At 47.3% G+C, this 18,588-nt stretch overlaps 1 protein-coding gene across 1 annotated transcript in view; it reads left to right on the plus strand.

Annotated features, from left to right (window-relative positions):
• The window catches only part of PTPRS (protein tyrosine phosphatase receptor type S), a 225,264-nt gene that overhangs the window by 141,319 nt on the left and 65,357 nt on the right, over nucleotides 1-18,588 (plus strand). Inside the window, 4 exon segments of the mRNA XM_075723865.1 lie at nucleotides 4,965-5,110; nucleotides 6,071-6,212; nucleotides 14,433-14,621; nucleotides 18,015-18,023. Of these exon segments, the coding sequence (XP_075579980.1) occupies nucleotides 4,965-5,110; nucleotides 6,071-6,212; nucleotides 14,433-14,621; nucleotides 18,015-18,023 (486 nt within the window).

Here is an 18,588-nt window from a genome sequence, read left to right on the forward strand (position 1 = left end):
TCCCTCTCGCTGCGGGAGCAGCTTTCTTGCCTTGGACCTCCCCCAAAGCTGGCGGGCTGTAGCTCAGGAGGGAGAGGCAATTTAGGTCACAGCTGAGTCTCCCAGCCATTTTGGCAGCAAAGTGTGTGGGGTCTTCTCTTCCCCCATGGCGGAGAGGTTGGAGGGCTACATGCTGCTGGCCAGTCCTGCACGTCAGAGGCTGAGGGTTTTACCTCAAGAGCTACATGGTGTGGGGCAGGGTCTGGCCGTGTGTGTGTGCTCGTGCAGCCCGGGCTGGGGGGCAGGGGGCTGTCTTCAGTCTGCTCTTGTTGGCCGACCCCATACATTTCCCAGATTCCTGAGCCAGCACCAGGGCATTTTGGCTGAGGGTGGCTGGGAGGATGTCAGGGTATCGATCTAGCAGGCTGGCACGGAATGCCTTGAGAATCAATTTTCTCTCAGAAAGGCCCAGGGAAGTCAGTATTTCCCCACCATGATCTGCCTCTCTCCTTCCCCCTGTTCAGGCTAACTCTGGTCGGCCTTCCCTGAAACTACCCGGAGAGATGGGAGGTGGGCTGGCGGCTGCCGTACTGGTTTTGCACAGCCCTCTGCGCTGCCAGGGCTTCATTCGACTGCCTTAGCTGGGCCGGCGCAAATTTTCCCCTCAGCTTTTCAGGCTCCCTCTCCCATTTTGTGGCTGGAGCATACTGGGGTAGTGTGGAGAAAGCTGCTCCTACCCTGTGGTGTGGTCTGTGAGGCTAAATGCATCCCTGACCTCCTTGTCCCTCCATAAACCCACCTGCAGTGCTGGCAGGAGGGGCAGCCATCTCAGTCTGGAGACCGGGCTTACAGGAGGCAAGGAAGGAGGATCTGTGGTGCAAGTTCATAACTGCTTTGCTTTTTCTTTTTCTCCTCCCTGCACCCTGCTTCCCCTTCAGCTGTCAGCTCAGATACATTAAGCCCATTTGTGCTCCTGGCTCTCTCCACCCCTCAAACCACCTCTGCGTTCTCCATCGCTTTCTCTGTCTTTGGCTTTTGATGTTTCAGACAGGCATATGGTGGCCGGCCTGTCTCCCTTGCTCCTTGTCCGTCACCCACTATTCACCATGGCAGCAGTTCCCGAGGGACATTTGGGTTTAAAGGGTGAGATGTCTCCTCCTTTTCCCCACTCCTATATCTTTCAAGCTTCCTTGCTGTAAAGCTTCTCAGACTGTTTTGTCATCTGTGTATCGTTAGCAGGGAGATGCTGGGGTTTTTTTAACACGACTGCATTTGAAGAACTTTTTCTGCTTTGGGGTCACATGAAAGAAGGGAGGAAGGAGAGGCGAGGCAGCAGCATTTTCCTCTTCTGTGAGGAAAGCTGCCTTGGTGTGCAGCCCTTGGATGTGGGCTGGTGTTGTACCATGGGCCTCGAGGATGAGTAGGAGACCCCACCCTTATCACCTCGCAGCTTCTTCTCAAAGTCTGCGTTAGAGTTCACAAAATCCCAGCAGCAAATGTGCATCATGTCCCATCTGAACGGATGCCAGCACCGCCCGTGTTTCTCCAGGCCTGTGCTTTGGAAAGTGAAGCGACTGGAGGTTGTCTGCATAGGAGTGACCGGGAGGGTGAATGCGTGCTCCCATCAGCTGCCTGGAGAGCAGTCAGGGACGCAGGGCAGGAGCAGAGCTGACTGGAAGGGGTGGCAGAGGTTGGGTCGGAGGGCAGGCAGTGTGTGTGCTGATGGGCTTTGCGGATGCAATTACAGAGCACGGGATGGATGGTGAGTATGTGTCTCTTCCTTACAGTCTGTGGCAATTATCCAGCGTGTCGCTTGCCCCGGCTGTTGCTTTTGGGAAGTGTGTAGGCGGTGGGCAGGAGTGAAAGGTTCAGTTTGACTTGATGGCTTTCCATTAAGCTGTAGAGAAGAATCACAGGTACACAGCAGCCATCCGGTCTTTTCAACCTTCTCTCTGGAGACCCAGTCCCTGCAGGAAGCCTCTCATAGTAGGAAAATTCTTCTAAGCTCCAGGTTTTTCCATTCCTGTTTTGATACTGCAAAAAACCAGGTTCTGCTACTTTGCAAGCAGAGCAAGGGGAAAAAGAAAAATCTCTTGTGACCACTGGACCTAGGTGGAACTCAAACTCAGTCTTTCCAAGACTTGTTCTCAGCTGTCTCAGAGGGAAGATTGGTGAAGTGATATAAAATCTCCTGGATTGCAAGTTATGTCATCTGGAAAATGCCTGTCTCTGATTTTTATTTATTTATTTAAAACTGAGGTCCTGCAATCTTGGCAAATGAGGGGAAACACATAAGCCCCTTTGAGTGGGCTGATAGTGTTTCACTTTCACATGGCACCTTGTTCCTGCTTTTGGAGGCTTTCAAAGCGATTTGCGGAGCTGAAGACTGAATTCTAACTGCATGTTTCATTGCAAGCCGGACCTGGCACGGCAGAGCTGTGGCAGTCCTACGCAGCACGTAGGAATTTGTTTCAGCTTTGTATCATCGCCACCTTGCCTGCGATAGCTCTGGCTTTCTCTTTCCCGGAGGGGAGAGGGTTGTTCTGCGATCGGCGTGGGCTGGAGTGACAAGTGCTGCAGTGACGAGGGTGCATAGGTGGAGAGCGCAATGGGTGATTTGGCGGGGGGGGAGGAATCAAAGTCTGGAGCTCAGAGGCTTAGGGAATTTTTAAATCAACAATTTAGCTTTGATTTTCACAGATTTTCCAAGTGAGTAGCAAAATTCAATAGGTTGTTTGCTAGGGACTTTTGTTGGGTTTCTTTTCTTTTGTCCCTCACTGTCTAAGAGTGAGTTTCTCGCAGGCCGTTCAGCGTTGCAGTGAGCTCAGGAAGGCAGTGTTCACAGACCAACCCAGCTTCCCCATTACTGCACACAGAGTCCACAGAGGTCCCCAAAAAGGGATGCTGAGCAATGACTCCAAGTTCACTATTTTTTGGAGCACCGTCCCTTTCTTCAGGACAGAAATAGAACCTTATTTTTCTCCTCAGCTGTGCTCTCATCATACTGCTTGCACCCATTTAAATGTATATGTGACGTTAAGGATTATTAGGGGCTTTTATTTTAGGAAATGAACTTGCATCAATAAAGTGTTCTTAAAAGCCCTGGATGTTTTTGGCTGTACCTTCAGAATTGACTTCTGCAAACTCTTCAGATATTGAACTGAGGAGAAGAGAGGAAGGAAGTCAGGTTGCGGGCAGAGTGAGCATTTATATTTTAGCCTGAAGCCAAGTTTTGGTTTTGCCTTTCTCAGATGGCAGACAGATTCCCCAGTGCCAGTACCTCCAGTGGGACTTGCTTGATAACCTTTAGCTGTAACATTGCAAAGAAGACTCTGACCTCTAAATATAGATTTGGATATTTATAAATCCGATGCTTTGTACACACAGCATTTGGTGGGTCGTAAACAGCTCCAGCAAATTGTATTTACCTCCAGCATGGAAACAAATGCTTGATTGCATCACATGAGCTTGCTCAGTGGCTTTTATTTATATACTGCTGGCCACACCAAGCAGGGAAGGGGAGAATGCTTCCTTTTGTCTTTCGACCCCTAAAAGACCCTGGAGACTTCTCTCTAGCTACCATTTGCCCTCTTAAGCTTTTTGGTAGGCTGTTTACATCTTATTTTATAGACTCTGAGGATGTACATATAAATATACACATTTCAGAGTCATTTGGACTACTTTTCTCAAGAATAACAGACGGCAACTTTATGATCTGAGTGATTTTATTTGAACACAGCTGTGGCCTTGTGATTTAAATATTTCAATAAATTTTAAACTAACTAGATGAGAGGAAACTGTGCAGGGAAGACAGGTTAGAGCACGGAAGGAGGATTCCCTGAGGGCAGAGGCAATATGGGTTCTGCATGAAAACTCCTGGCCTTGTCTTCCTCTCATAGAAGGCCCTTGACACCTTCCTTGGTCAGAAAGCCCATCCCAGCATCCTCTCCCTTCCGTGCAGAGGTGCTCTTGAAGGCACTCAGACATGGATGGAAATCACTGGCCGGGGGTGAGGGAGGGGTGCTGCGAGCTCAAGTGTTGTTCCTTTGGGTCCAGGCTGGCTAAAACGCAGCCCCAGGCTCTGAGTGTGTGTGTTCAAGCATCACTGCACCATTGAGCATCTGCTTATGAGAGGAATTTGAGGAGCTTTTGGCTTCTTCCTTCAGCAGCGTGAATTCCTTGTTTTTCTCAGATGTCTCATGATGAGAAGAGGGGAAGGGGGAACTGCAGGAGCAGACTGCAGACTTGGCTGCCATGGTCTTGATCTTGACAACTGGATAGTTTTGAAACGACAACTTTTGTTTGTCGGGCTGTATCCTCTCAGCTTGCCTGTTCCGAAGGATGGCATACCTGTTGCTGTGTAAATGTACCAGTGAGGGCTAGAGGAAAGATTTACAGATGAAAACAGAGGCACTCCAAGCCAAGGAGGTTTCACATCCTAAAGCCGCTGGCATCAGCCTGTTTCACACCATCATCCTCAGGATCTCTATATGCCAAGTTCTTGCTCCATTTATTTCATGGTCCTTTTCCCACCTTTTACCCCTGCCTTGGGTATGTTCCTATAAATCTCCCCCATTCTTTGGTGTTTTGGTCATCTGCTAGGGTCTGGGGAGCGCAATTCAGTGTTTCTAGATGATGTTTTCAGCTCTGCCAGCTTTTGGTGATGATCATTAGATGGGCTTTGCAAGGGCAATTTCCCCCGTGCAAAACAGTTTAGAAGTCCACTTTGCAGACGTAAAAGAGGCTTTGCAACATCATCACATTGAAATCTCTTTGTAGGATCAGGCCCTGAATCATTTTGTGCTTTAGTTTCTTCCTACGTAAAATGGAGGTAAAGGCTGTTTGTTCCTAAAAGGCCAAGAGGTTTAATTTAATCTGGGATGATTAGAGAACAGCAGTGATAATGCTACCATTAATTACAAACAGTGTTTATTAGAGTTTGTCTTTCCTTGTGCCAATAATAATATTTATTTTCTTTCTTAAAGGTCCCCCTGTGTTCATTAAAAAACCTGTGGACCAAATTGGTGTGTCAGGAGGGGTGGCCTCCTTTGTATGCCAAGCGACTGGGGACCCAAAGCCACGGGTCACCTGGAACAAGAAAGGGAAGAAAGTGAACTCTCAGAGGTTTGAGGTAAGAGATGTCCTTGAAATCTGTGTCTCTGTGTGTGTATAAAGAGAGAGAGACTGACACAAAGCAGCTAGTGCTCTTCTTTGGCCATTCTCAGACCCGATAATAAAGGGAGGTTCGGAAGGGGAGGAGTTTTAACAGCAGCAGAAGTGAAATGCAAGCTCTTGGCCATGTCAACAGCTGGGTTTGTTCCAAAGCAAGAGAGAACTTGGCTCACTTACCTTATTGGAGTTTTTTCTTCTGTTTTGTTGGGTTTTTTCCCCTCCTGGGATATAGTATAAAGCTGCCTTCTTCCTTCCCTAAAAAACCTCAACTAAGCTGGTACTTCTTCAGCTCTGTAAATGCACCTTTCATACCAATCCATGGCTCGTTATTTTAACCCTGGAACAGCCTGGAGTAAACGTTACAGTTGCTGGCAACCAGACCCAAGCAATTGGCATTGTTTAGATAGACATGAGAGTGGAGGAACAAGGACTAGGAGGTCATCCTGTGGAATTTGCTGTGGGACTCAGCCCTGCCAGGCAGCTGTGTGCTGAGAGGAGCTTTGTGGTGTCAGCTGCCCATGCAGATGGAGGAACAAGGCGGGGGTTCATTTTTATTTTGTTTTCTCTTGGTCCGTTTCCTCCTCCTTCATCACAGTTGTACCCTGAACACCCACGCCACACACACCGTCACCATGGCTCATTCTTTCAGAGCACTTGAGATGTACATAGCAGTTTTGGTGCGTCAGTGGTCAGGGACAGGGTTTGGCATGGGACAGTTCTCTGTCACCTTGAGGTCAGTGGAGAGACAAGTTGACCATGTCGGTTATGTGTAGGGGATTGTGGGGCAGCTGCTGAAGTGTGTTAGTGAGTGTGTGTGCTTGTTTATATGCTGGTGCCTCCTTTAGAAGCAGGAATGAACCTTCTACTTGCAACCCAAGGATGCTTACTATGTATGTGTGTCTCTCCCTCTATCCCCCAGACAATTGAATTTGATGAAAGTGCAGGTGCTGTTTTGAGGATCCAGCCCCTCCGGACTCCCCGGGATGAGAACATTTACGAGTGTGTTGCTCAAAACCCTCACGGGGAGGTCACCGTCCATGCCAAGCTCACCGTCCTCCGAGGTAAGGAGCATGCCTGCCTGCCTGCCATGTGTCGGTGTCACAGGGGAGAAGGGACCCTTCAGCTTCTCCCTTCCTTCATATGAGTGGGAAGGCTATCACAAAACGTGTGGCCAAGGCACAAAGTCCTTTTTTCGGTTTGTTCTGACCTGTCAGATCTGTTTGCTGTTACCAGTTCAGAGAGTCATAAAATTGCTATGTAAGAAACAAGGCTGAAACTGGACCGCTTTAGGAGGTTTGACTGGATGATGTGCTGAGGTTCCTTCCAAACTGAATTATCCTATGACTCTATGATCTTCTCTCCCCTCCAGTAAAAATTCCTTCCCCAGGTTTATGAGCAGGACCAGAAACTCCCCATCATTCTCCTCAGAAATGTGGCACCGTTCATCCAGACACCCAAGCAAACCTTCTTCATTGAGGAATCACTTAATGGGCTGAGGCTAAGATGATTATGCATCCGCATGGGCTTTCACGCGGTTGGTGGCAATGCCAGCCTCTTCCCTTGTGCAGAATACCTATCTTTGCCTTTCCTGTGGCCATCTTCCCTCTTTGCAGAGATCCTTTGCTCCATGCACTCTCCCAGAAAACAGTTCCCCTCTCCATTTTGTTCTGGTTCTTTTTTTCACTTGTCCCCACTATTAGAGGATGTTTACATGGGTGCCTCCTTCATGTCATCTGTTTGAAATATGCTCCCTGAACTTGATGTGGGGGAGGGAACAACATGCTGTAGCTGTGGATGCCTCTGGATGTTTACTGTTACTACCCTAGAAATCTGTAAAATTTTTGTGTGAAGCACTAAGCTAGGCTGCTTGCTAAAACTGACCCATTTTAGGGGAAAAGATGCGTGGCGTTCTCTGTTCAAACCACGGGGCAATGCAAGTGATCCTGGCAGAAAGGGGGTGGTGGATAGCTGCCTGAGAGCTCCTGAAGGGAGTTTAGCTTGGGAGCGCTGGCTACTGAGGAAGCCGTCAGCAGGAGGTGCTGTAGAAAAGCCACGGGCCTTTGAATAGGGGTGCTTGCGGGAAGAGCCATTATTTCTGCAGCGAGCTTTGCTAACGGCAGCTTTAGGTGCTCCGGGCAGTGTGCGGTCCTCGTAAGGCCAAGCGGTAGCTCTGCCTGTATGCCCGTTGCCTTTTCTTCAGCAATTTCAGTGTTCTCTCTCTCCTTTTGTTTGAACAGACAGTGAGCACATCCCTAATAGTGCAGAGCGAAATTTGTGTGCAAATCCCCAACATACAGCAGTAAATAAAGACCAGACGTAAAGGGCACATGGCAGAGCCCTTGAACCTCCCCTTGTAGCAGGGAATGTCCCTTCTGCTGCCCAGGCTCTGCGTTGTCAAGGCGCTGGCTGCCTTTGTGGGCCCATGGTCTAGTCGTGCCTGACAGATCTGTGTAGGTGCACTGAAATCTTTGTGTAGCTCCTTTGCCTGGCATGGCATTTAACCTTCTGTTAGCAGTATGTGGTGGGATGTATCTGTCAGGAGATTGGAACAGCACTTCATGACAAGAGCATGTCTAGCGGCAGTTATCCCAGAGGGCTGGGAGCCTTATTCTTCACACAGATTCCCATATATTCCTTGGGAGCTGTGACAGTTTGGGAGAAGTGCCCCTGCAATCGTATTCAAAATTTCTACCCCTTGAGTTTAGCTACGAGCAGTGGCAAGAGAGAAGGTTGTCCTCCCGCTGCTGCCCTCGCAAATCCTCTGGATTCTCACGGCATTTTTTTAGGCACTTTCCACCTGAAGAAAGCTGCAGTGTATGGGAAATGGCGAGCTGAGCTCAGTGACTGTCCTTAGGGACTGAGGTTCTTTGTACAGGTCTCTTTGCAGCTCTTCCTTCCGGTATCGGCATCATACACGTGTCAGCTAGAGAGGCAGGTGACAGAACAGGAGCTGCATCTCCCCACTGCCTGACTAATTACGCACTTTGCTGATCCCACCAGAACACTGTTACCGTGTGCTTTGCCCCTGTGTTGTGCTGCTTTCACAAGCACTCCCATTGCGTTTGCCTGACAGGACCTTGTTCGGTAGCTTTGTCAGCCGACAGCGCCAGAGCAGCTGGGGTACCCCGTTCATGAAATCTGGGCGGGAAGTAATGAGCTGCAGGCCTGGACCAAGATGTTGTTGAAGAGCGTCAAGGAGGCAGTTTTTATAGCATACCCTCCCCTTCCCTGCTCAGTTGGAGTTATTCCATCCTTAATCTCCCCTTAGCTTTCACACAGCAAAGATTGTCTCCTCTTTATCTGCATTTTTAAGCGCTGGGAAAGTTAAAAGGACCAAGCACAAATCCGCTAATCTCCACAGTGACAAAGTTAGCATGCTGGCATCTATTCCTCTCTTCTTCCTCCCCGCTTCTGCATTCACCCACTCTCCTGTTTGTCTTTTCTCTATCTTTCCTTGCAAGGCCTCCTCCTCCTTTTCGTCTCTCTTCTCTCACTTTCAGAACTAATGCTTAGCATAAAGATGGGGGCTGCTCCACAGCTTGGAGATGAATGTGAGCTGTCATTTGCAGAAGCTGTTACCTTGGCGTACTGTGGAGTATGGAAACGTGGGCCCCAGCTGTCACAAACTGTGCAGGATGGGCTTTGTAGTAATCCTGCAGCCTGTTGGCTCTGCTGTTGTAATCGCTGTTAGAAATACCTGCGTGTACCTTCACGCTGTACACATGCACGAACAGTTACGGGATTTCCTCAGCACCGGTGGAGACAGTCTGATGAACAGAAGAGAAGACAATAATACATTCTTCCCTTCTAGATGCAGCTGCTGAAGGGATTGAGAGTAAACCCCTTTTTGCCTATGCAGATGACTTCTCCTGGATCAGACCCTGATAGAAATCCACATGCGTTCACTTAAAAACAGGAAGCTGCGGGAGAGGAAGCCTTTGGGAGCTTCTGAGAAGCAGAGCTTGTGATGGACACTGTTCAATGTACACAAAGTCTCTTAACACCAGCTCTGCTGGCTTGTTTGTCCTTCCTGCTCCATTTCTCAAGGGATCTGAGTTTTGATAGGGCTGTGGAGACTTGCTGTTCTTTCCACAGCTGGCTAGACATAGTGCCTGCAAACCTGATTCCTGCAGAGCCCAAAGAAAAGGAGAGAAAGTGGGTTTGGGAAGCATTTTCCAGTTATTGTTCACTCCAGCTGCTGTCATTTTTCATAATAACTGAGGCAGAAAGGAAGCTAGTTGGCACAGGCACCCCAGCTCCCAGTTGGTACAGTTTCTCTAAGCTCCACACTCCCAGAAAAGATATACATATTTATTATTATTATTACTATTGCTTCCTGTATACAGATTATATTTTCCCTCCACTTCTTCAGTAGCCGGAGAGAGAGATTCTTGTACTGCGGATCGTCCTGTGCTGTCAGCAGCTGAGTGGGCTGAGAGTACGGGGGGGCCTGGCTGCAACTTTCTGCCTGCATTGCCTCCGCTGCTGGGAGGCACAGGCTGGGTTTCAAGCAGAGGCCAGACGGGCTTAGCTCTTTGCTCTCTTGAAGCTGATAGAGTTCCGTGGAGGTTACCCTTCGGGAGTCGTTAGTAAATGCAGCACGATCCCATAAAAACCCATGCTTGGTCCAGTTAAATGTAGTGGAACAAAATTTACTGTGCCCTGATACATCACTCGCTGCATACTGGCCAGTGCTGTCTTTTCCTGAGGATTACTGCATTCTGGAAAATGGAGGAAAACTGGCTGTTAGACGTGTAAGGTCTGTGGTACTTACCAGCAGAGTACGATTCAGGCTGCTGTGGACAGACTTTCAGAACTTCTTTCTAGTGGTTCCCTGTTGATTCTTTTTTCAGGAAGTGTTCATACATTTCTCTAACAATTCTGGCCTGAAATTTTCCTCACATATTTCATTCTCCAAGAGGACATCTGGTGTGGGCAGGTATAAAGTTCTAGCAAGATCCCTGCTGTTTTGTAGTTTTTTGTAGCTGTTGGCTTTAGATCAGCAAAAGGTAAACAAAAATCCGTTCTAGATGCTCAGCAGAAAGCATCGAGTCCCACAGCAGCACATCTTAAAGAGAAGCTGGCCCCTCTGAAATGTTACCTTGCCACTTGAAAAGTTCTTGGCAGACTTTCTTCAAACTTGAATTGGTTTGCTTTTCTTGTGGTGACCTGAAAATCAGGCCACGTTGAAAGCAGGTTAGTTGTGCAGCTTATGAATAGTGTCAGAGCGATTTTAACTCGGATGCCTTTATAAGGAGGGTACCCAGGGATACATTAGTGTAGGGAAGGCAGTGTTATTACCCGCACTGTTCTGGGGTCCAACACATGTATCTAAGTGTGTATTTATTGTCTATAGCCTGCAAATTTTTAATAACATTGTTAGGCTAGTATTATTTTCATGGTAAAACTTTCGGATCAAAATAAATGGAATCGACAGAGCATGTTACTGAGACTCCTCCATGTATTAAAGTTGTCTTTGGCTGTGAAATAGCCGTTAACTAAGACACAGGTACATACACATTGATGGAAATAACTTGTTGATGTAATTTCACAAGGTGCATAATGCCAGGATACCTGTTGGGGTGGGGGCAGCTGTAAGTGTTCATAAACTTAATGAAAAGAACAGGGATAAGTTTCAGGAGTGCTGGATTTTGATCCTGATTCTGCTTAAAACTAGCATCACTCAAGCTGCTTCATCTCTGTGTTCTTGGTTCTTCCACCCTGGAGCGGGGATAGCTGACTGCTTAGAGACCAGCCAGCATCCACGAGCTGGGCCGCATATCTCCAGAGAAGAGCAAAAAATTCCTCCTCCTCTTCGCTTCAGCAGCATCCTCGCTGTGGCTTTCTGCATTCAGTACATAGCGCGTCTGTACATGCTCGTCCCCTCCTTCTCCTCTAAATTATTAAACAACTGTGCACGCCCTGCGGGAAGAAGAGCAGCGGCAACACCCGCTTTATCTTTCTTTATCATCCTCATTTCCAGCAGAGCTAATTAGCTAAACAGAGAGCTGCCACCTTCTAGAGCGACAAGGAGACGGCGAGCGCCGGTGTCTCCCTTCGCTGTAGCTGGCGACCCTTGCTTTTTCTGTACGACCATGTGTGTGTGTCAGCGCATGCGCCCAGGTTGGTTCGAGGCATGTCCCCCTGCACAGAGCATGTCCTCTGGTAGGATTTATTATAAATGAGTGCTGAAGTGCTCTTCTCTTTTCTCCCTGCCTCCCGCCATCCCTCCTCCGCTATTCTTTCTCACCCTACTTTGTTCAGTGGCCTTGAGGTAATTCACCAGCTTTTCATCAGGGGGTCTTTAAACTCCGCAGTCGAGGAGCAGGTATGAGTGAGGTGTTTGGGATGCTCCGTTAATACGGCAAGTGCAACACGTGAAAACATTTGCCTGTGTAAGCTAGCATGATTTCAACAGCAGGCAGCTGCCCAGATGTGCCCTTGAAGCATCTTCAGCTTGCATCTTGGTTCTTTTGTTCTTGCAGTTGCCTGGGCTGCTTTTAGAAAGAGAATTCACAATCCAAACCATTCCTTATTTATTTATTTATTTATTTATTTATTTACTTATTTGGTAACAGGTTTGGGCTGGCGTTTGGGGGTTGATGGGGAGGGCGGCAGGGCGTGTGTGTGCACGTCTGGTGGGGATTGAGTTGAGGTTGTAATTGCGTTATTACAGGGAATCCAGTTGTTAGGGGCTGAAGGCAGTTTCACTTTCCTGGCAGGAAGGAAATCTGAGCACTTGAATGAGTGCAATATGTGATGTTCAGAGATGCTTCCTCTGCTGATCTGATCCTCAAATCTGATCACGCCTCTAGTCGCAGTTGTTTTAATTAAACTCGGAGGAATTCTGCACATTGTGCTGCAAGATTAACATTTTTGTTTAATTAGAAACACTCAGTAATAATAGTTGTAGCAGGCCTCCCCCAACACACACGCACGTGCGCACACACGCTCGCACACACACACCCTGCCAGTCAAGAGGGCTGTTCTCTCTGTGGATTAATTGGTTCGTGAAATTAACGGACGCGGGTTTGAGCCAGGTGGAGTAGCATCACCAGGGAGCAGGATAAAAGCAGTAATCAATAATGATGTCATCTGCAGCCAATGCGGCAGCAGCTCCGCGGCTCCTTAACAACACACCACCGCCTGGTTAAATAGCAGAAGGGAAGAGAAGACGTTAAAAGCCTGGCTGAAAGCTGTGCAAAGGCAAAGCAATTCCCAGGGCCCCTCTGTCCTGAGCTCGCTCCTGGGGGGCTAGGGTTTTGCAGCGCACATGATCTGCAAGAGCACGCACTGTTTGGAGGCTCCTGTGATACCCCAGTGCAGCCTGGTGAACCGAGAACTCAAAGGTTTGGTTCATTCCCTAGTTAAAGATGTTTATGTTTCTATTCAGAATGCAATATCCTGGTTTAGAGGTGCTTCAGACACACCGAAATGACTACGCCTTTATATAACTGTAATTTTGTCCATGCTAGGAGATCTGTGTTACTTCAGCAGTTATAAAATGGGATGTGTTTTTGTTTGTGGTCAGATTCCTTTGATACATGAGGAGAGGTGTGGTTAATACATTTCACTCTCCAGTGAGTCACAATAGGTCCTTTATAACTCTCCCGCAATGGTCAGAGGAAGGAAACAATGCACATTTTTAAACACGCAATTGAGGCATTTAAACCCTTTTCTTCTCCGCAGTAGCTGTGCACTGCTAATCACGGCATTAGACAAGAGTTTCTTGGCCTCGGGTATCAGAGCACTGCCCAAACCTTTAGCTCTGCCTTCATGATCTCCATAGATTTTTAGAAGTTTAGCGTGAGGCACAGCAGCGTGGAAGAGCTCTTATCCAAATCGCGTGTGTTTGGAGCTCGCACAGAGTAGTACTGGGATCTGGTGATTCTGCGTTGCTCTTACAGGAAGAGGCACACACCATGGCGAGGCCATTGGGTTCCTCTCCTGTTCCACTGTCTCTGGGTTCAGCCATACGTAGCTTGGCTCCGTTGCTTCTGATACGTAACGTGCCAACAGTAGGAAATGAGCTCTTGCTGTGTTTGCAGTTGGCAGGGATGTTTCCCAACCAAGGCGAGGGTTTCCAGCCCATCTCTGCTGCCATTGAGAGCTCCCGTTGGTTTCAGTGGGGGGCTGATTGTGATGTATGTTACTTTTTTAAAAATCCCACCTTTTAAAAATCCTTTATGCTATTTCCCTTCTGTTCCCTCACCTGCTTTTGGGACGGATTCAATGCCATAGATTCCCGAGGCTGTGATCCCTCAGCATGCCTCATTTGAAACGATGGAGAATCTCTATAAAGTCTCACCCTGGTGCCCGCATCCTCTCCCAGGCTGCCCTCCCGCAAAAACTGATTTTCTGGGGGGGGAAACCGGCATGTTCCTGAGCTGTATCAGCCAGCATAAGACAGCTCTCTTCCACATAAGTTAGGAGGTCATGACAAAGATTACGGGGGAAGCGCTGAGGTTTTGTATTAGTTATCACAAATTAGTCAGCACTGGTTAGGCTTGCCCTCCTCACCCTCATTAGCGAAGGCAGAGGCGAGATTGAGGGGAAGCAGGAAGCTCGGTTGAGCCTGTCTTCTAGGTGCTGGTGCCGCGTCCCTCTTCTTCTAGGGCAGCAGCGCTCTGAATTAATAAATCTAAAAATCACACCCTGTCAGACAGCACTTGGCTTATTGTTGCGTGTGTCCCCTCTGGTAACTACAGCTGGGTGATATTTTCCTCTCCTTTCTCTCCTAGTTTCCACCGTGGCTTTGACAGGCCTTTTCACGTAGTCGCTTTCATTATTTCTCTGTGCAGTTTGTTTCGTACTGTGGGGTTTGGAGGGGAAAGATGAACCGCTCCTTTTAAATGTGACTGTATAGACTGTACTCGGCAGCGCAGGGACCTTTGCCGTACGTGTGCACAGCTTCTGCTGTAAAAACAAATACGTGTGAGTCACCTGACAGAGGGATTCAGTGCAAGACCTGGAGAAACTTTGAAATGACTATTCCCATGCCCCAAAGGGTTTTAATAGATTGCATTTAAATGTAGAATCTTCTCGTAGGAGGTTAGCATAGTCACATGAAATGGGCAGGCTGGTAAATTTTACTGTATAATGTGTTTTTGCAAACCACCTCTGGACCATTTACTGTAGCCTTGTTTTAAATTGCATTGCACAGAGTACTGGGCAGCAAGGCTGCCAGATGCTTTCTTCGGTTTATTCCACTGAACAGCTCCTTCAGCTGCCCCGGTCCCCAGCACGTGTTTAACCGCTCTCCCTTTGTTCTCCCCCACCAGAGGACCAGTTACCTCCCGGCTTCCCAAACATCGATATGGGGCCCCAGCTGAAAGTGGTGGAGCGGACACGAACAGCCACAATGCTCTGTGCGGCCAGTGGGAACCCAGACCCAGAGATCACTTGGTTTAAGGATTTCCTGCCTGTCGACCCCAGTGCGAGCAATGGGAGAATAAAACAACTGAGATCAGGTAAGGTCTCTGTGTGAGACTAGAGGAATTAAGACCTGGGTAGAGACGTGAAGAGACTGCTCAGAGGTTTCTGAAGCAGAAGAGAGGGCTGATAGACACAGGCACCACTGGTGTGGATTGGGGCATTAGCTTTTCTTCGGTTTTGGGAGTCATGTTCTTACTCAGGGAGCGGTTGGAGTATTTTCCCCTCCAACCCATCCTCCTGGCCTTCCCTACTGCCTAGCTGACACAGAGGGAATCACAGCAGGGAGGCTGGTTCCCACCCAGGAGATGCAGTAACTACTTCACTGGATAATGGTGCTCTTCCAGCTCAGGGGGAACTGGGGACTGGATGGGAGTTGACAGTTTCTTTCTCAGACCAAGAACTGGGTAAGGAAGAAGGAAAACGACTACAGCAGACGTGGCATTTTAGGCCACATGCATCTGGTATAGGGTCCAGAGCTCAGGCAGCCTCTGACTGCCAAAACATGATCCTGTTGGTGTAAATGGAGCCTCTCAAAGCTGGCGCTGAAGAACAGCTCTTGCTGGATCTGTCCGGCATCAAGTCCCCGCAGTCATCGCTGGAGAGCAGTTGTGAGCGTTCTGGAGTGACCCCTTGGTGCTCCGTGGCAGTGCCCATGGAGTGGATCTCCATGAACAGATGTACCCCAGCTCCGTGTCAGTTTTCCATCTTTCCCCATCTGCTTGTCCATCTGTCTTGTTTGTTTTATGTTTGTTGTTTTGTGTGTGTGTGTCAATGTGACATCTCTTAATACTCACATTTCAGGAGCTGTTTTTATGCTTGTTAAATCTGCCAGTTCACTGTGTGAGAATGTGTGTATGTGTGCAAGGAGAGCACAGGTGTATTTATTTTTGAATACTACTGATAAAGCACTTCCATTGATCACTGCAAAAATGAAACAAGCTTTGGAAGTGTTACCTTTTGACAAAAAACTAACCCGAGAAATAATCCTCTTCAAGTACTCCTTGGACTGAGTGCTTTGACCCAGCCTAGAGAAAACATGTTTGTGTGGTTGGACCTAGGAAGCACTAGCATCACTTCAGCTACTCAGAACACTCCTTTGGCCAAGTGAGATGGAGCATTTTCAAGAGTCTTTTCTGGCAAGAGAATGGCATTGTCGTAGGCGAAGGGAAAGCAGAGGCTTCAGTGCAGCAACTGGGCTTGCTCCGTTTGTATTGGTCGTTTGACGAGTCAGCCAGCCAAGTGATAGCCAACTGCTTCTGCCCAGACCTCTGCTAGCTCTGAAGAAATCGGTTCTGACGACTGTAATGCTGGATCTGAACATCCGAGAATGTAACCGCCTGGTTTTCCTCTTGCATTGTTTGGCAAAGAGTCTATATAAAGATTTTTAGTTCTGCGGGCCACCAGTGGAAAAGATTCAGTATAGTTCCAGTTCAGTGTAGCTTTTATACACCTGCATAAAGGCATCCTTATTCAATGAAGCAAACTTAGAAGCAGATACTTAAACTGCTTGTTGAATTAGAATGGATTGTCGAATCCCACAAACGCAGATGAGGTTGACCTCCCTGTTTTATTGTAACAGCTGAGGCAAATGCAAATAAAAAAAATCACTCAGCATAAATAATGAGAGGTAAACTAGAATTATATCATGCTCTGTGACCATGATCTGAAGTGTGAGTAATGCACAGGCAGATTATTTTTAATACATTTATCATCTTGCTAGAATGCCTTTATACTCTTTAACTGGGTTTGATCTGGTGTTCTCCTTAAAGCCACCTGAGTGCTGCATTTTTATTCCAGTGAATTGGTTAGCCTCAGAGTGAACCTTTGGCCCTTCTGATAAATCAGAAGATACCTGCTGAGAATTAATCTCATTTACAGCTGCTTTGAATTAGTAAGCTGGTGAAACCCTGTTGTCCTTAGGGGTGGAAACCTGTTGCTTGTGTGAAAGGGAGTGCAGAGTCCTGGACAGTCAGGACTTCTGAGTTCCCCTATTTCATCTACTTTTATGGCCTTTCGGAATTTGCATGTGCTGTGATGCAAAGGCCTGTGAAAACGCAAAACATATTAACATTAGGGTCATCTGTACTGCATTAGTATTTCAGTCAGTGGAAAGGAGTTGTTTTAAGACCAAGGCAGAGCAGATTCAAGTGTGTATTTGTAACCTGAGTGCGATGTCCAAGGCGATGCCTGTTTGAGCACTGGTGATGTGAATGCTGCTAAAGTCAGAACTTAATTTAATACATTTATCTTTCCGGAAAACAAACTTTGCTGCCAGAAGTGTGGCACTAGCACACATCAGGGCATTGGACGCTTCAGGACACTGCTAATGAGCTTCAGTGTCTTTCACCCACAGGTCATCATTATGACTCCAGCCCAGCTTCTTGGGGATTAACAATTACACCCAACTAACGGGTGTTTGACAAGCCTCTGTGAATAAGAGTGCCGGGGGGAGAGTGACCCTGTACTAAATCACAACTTCACCTCTGCACTTGGTGCTAACAGGCTTAGCGTAGAAGCCAGCGACTGCGTTGCCTCTGAAGACTTGGCTGTGCATTGCTCCCTGATGGAGACTGGGACAGGCTGAGAGAGCAGCAGGACAGGACAGTTACCCAGATTCTGTCTTGGAGATAAAAGTCGTCAGGATAGCAGCCATGCTGCTTTATTACGAAGGGTGTTAAGAACGGAATTTATATCAGTATATGAGTTAGTGGCAAACATGCAAATTAGCTCATTAAAAGATACAAGTGAAATGTCATACACAGAGCTCTGTAAAATTGGGTAGCCGTGTCCAGATTTGGTTCTCATTTATATTAAAAAGCCTGAATGTTTCGCTGGCAATATAAATGGACCTCCGAGACCACGGTCATTATATGCACATCATCCAGTGGACCCATTATTTTTTGGGTCTTCAATATAATTGAGAAACAGGTGATATGTCATTAACCATAGAGGGTTTTCTCTATCCAGTATTTCTTCTTCTCCTTTCCCTCTCCAGATAAACTTTCCAAGCAACTGGAAATTATTTAATGCTTGGGAGTTTCGACTGAATGAAAAGCTGAATTGTCAATCAAAGGCGAATGGGACGAACCTCTGTCTGGGTTCCTGCTTCCCTTAGAGATACATGACCATCTCAGCCTTAGAGACCCAGGTTGTCTAAGAGTTTGATTGGTTTTGGTGGTGGAAGAGAAAGGGATATGATTTCTGCTTAACCCCGGTGAAAGCAGTCTCAGGACCTTCAAAGTAGAAGCCAATGTCCTTTGCTCAGCCGTGCCACCTAGGGGGGATAACGGGAGGCAGCCTGCAGCCACCTTCTTGCATCGTAGAAGCACTAAAACCTTTTGTGTCTTGTTGTTGTCTTCTGTTTTCTAAATAACTGGCTATAACAAACTTGTTTTTTCCTTTTTTCCCCACCTTTTTTTAACATTCAGAGACCTTTGGTAAGTTTGTTCAAATGAAAAAAAAAAACCAAAAAACCCCAAACCTGCTAATGTCCAGATTTATAACCCTTGCCCTTTAAACTAATTCCTTTGTAACAGCTTCTTGAGAGGCATGCTATGCACTTTTCTACTAACTCTTTCAGTAGGGATATTCTGCCCTCTTAATGAATTTCTGCAGGGGTATTGCAGGCTACAAAAAGAATAATAATCATCCTAATTAATATACCTGTATAAAGAGATAACAGCTAAATACGAACCTCCTAACATTGGATAGATTTTTTTTTTTTGTAACTTAGCAACAGTTGTCCTGGAATTCCCCAATTACACAATAGCTTGTACCCTGGAACTGTGATAATTGTGTTCACACCTGCAGGAGGTCTTGGAGTTTCACATCTAACAGGGTTATTGGCATTTTCAGAAGGGAGAGGTGGGGCATTTTCAAATTGAAGCTGTAGATCACAGGCTGTGGGAAAGGGTGGAGCAAAGGGAAAGCCCCCACCTCCAGATCATCTCTGTCCCTCCAGAAGCCAGGAGCCTGTCTGCAGAACTCATGACACGTCTCCTC

The sequence above is a fragment of the Pelecanus crispus genome, chromosome 20 (genome assembly GCF_030463565.1).
Source record: "Pelecanus crispus isolate bPelCri1 chromosome 20, bPelCri1.pri, whole genome shotgun sequence".
NCBI lineage: Eukaryota > Metazoa > Chordata > Aves > Pelecaniformes > Pelecanidae > Pelecanus > Pelecanus crispus.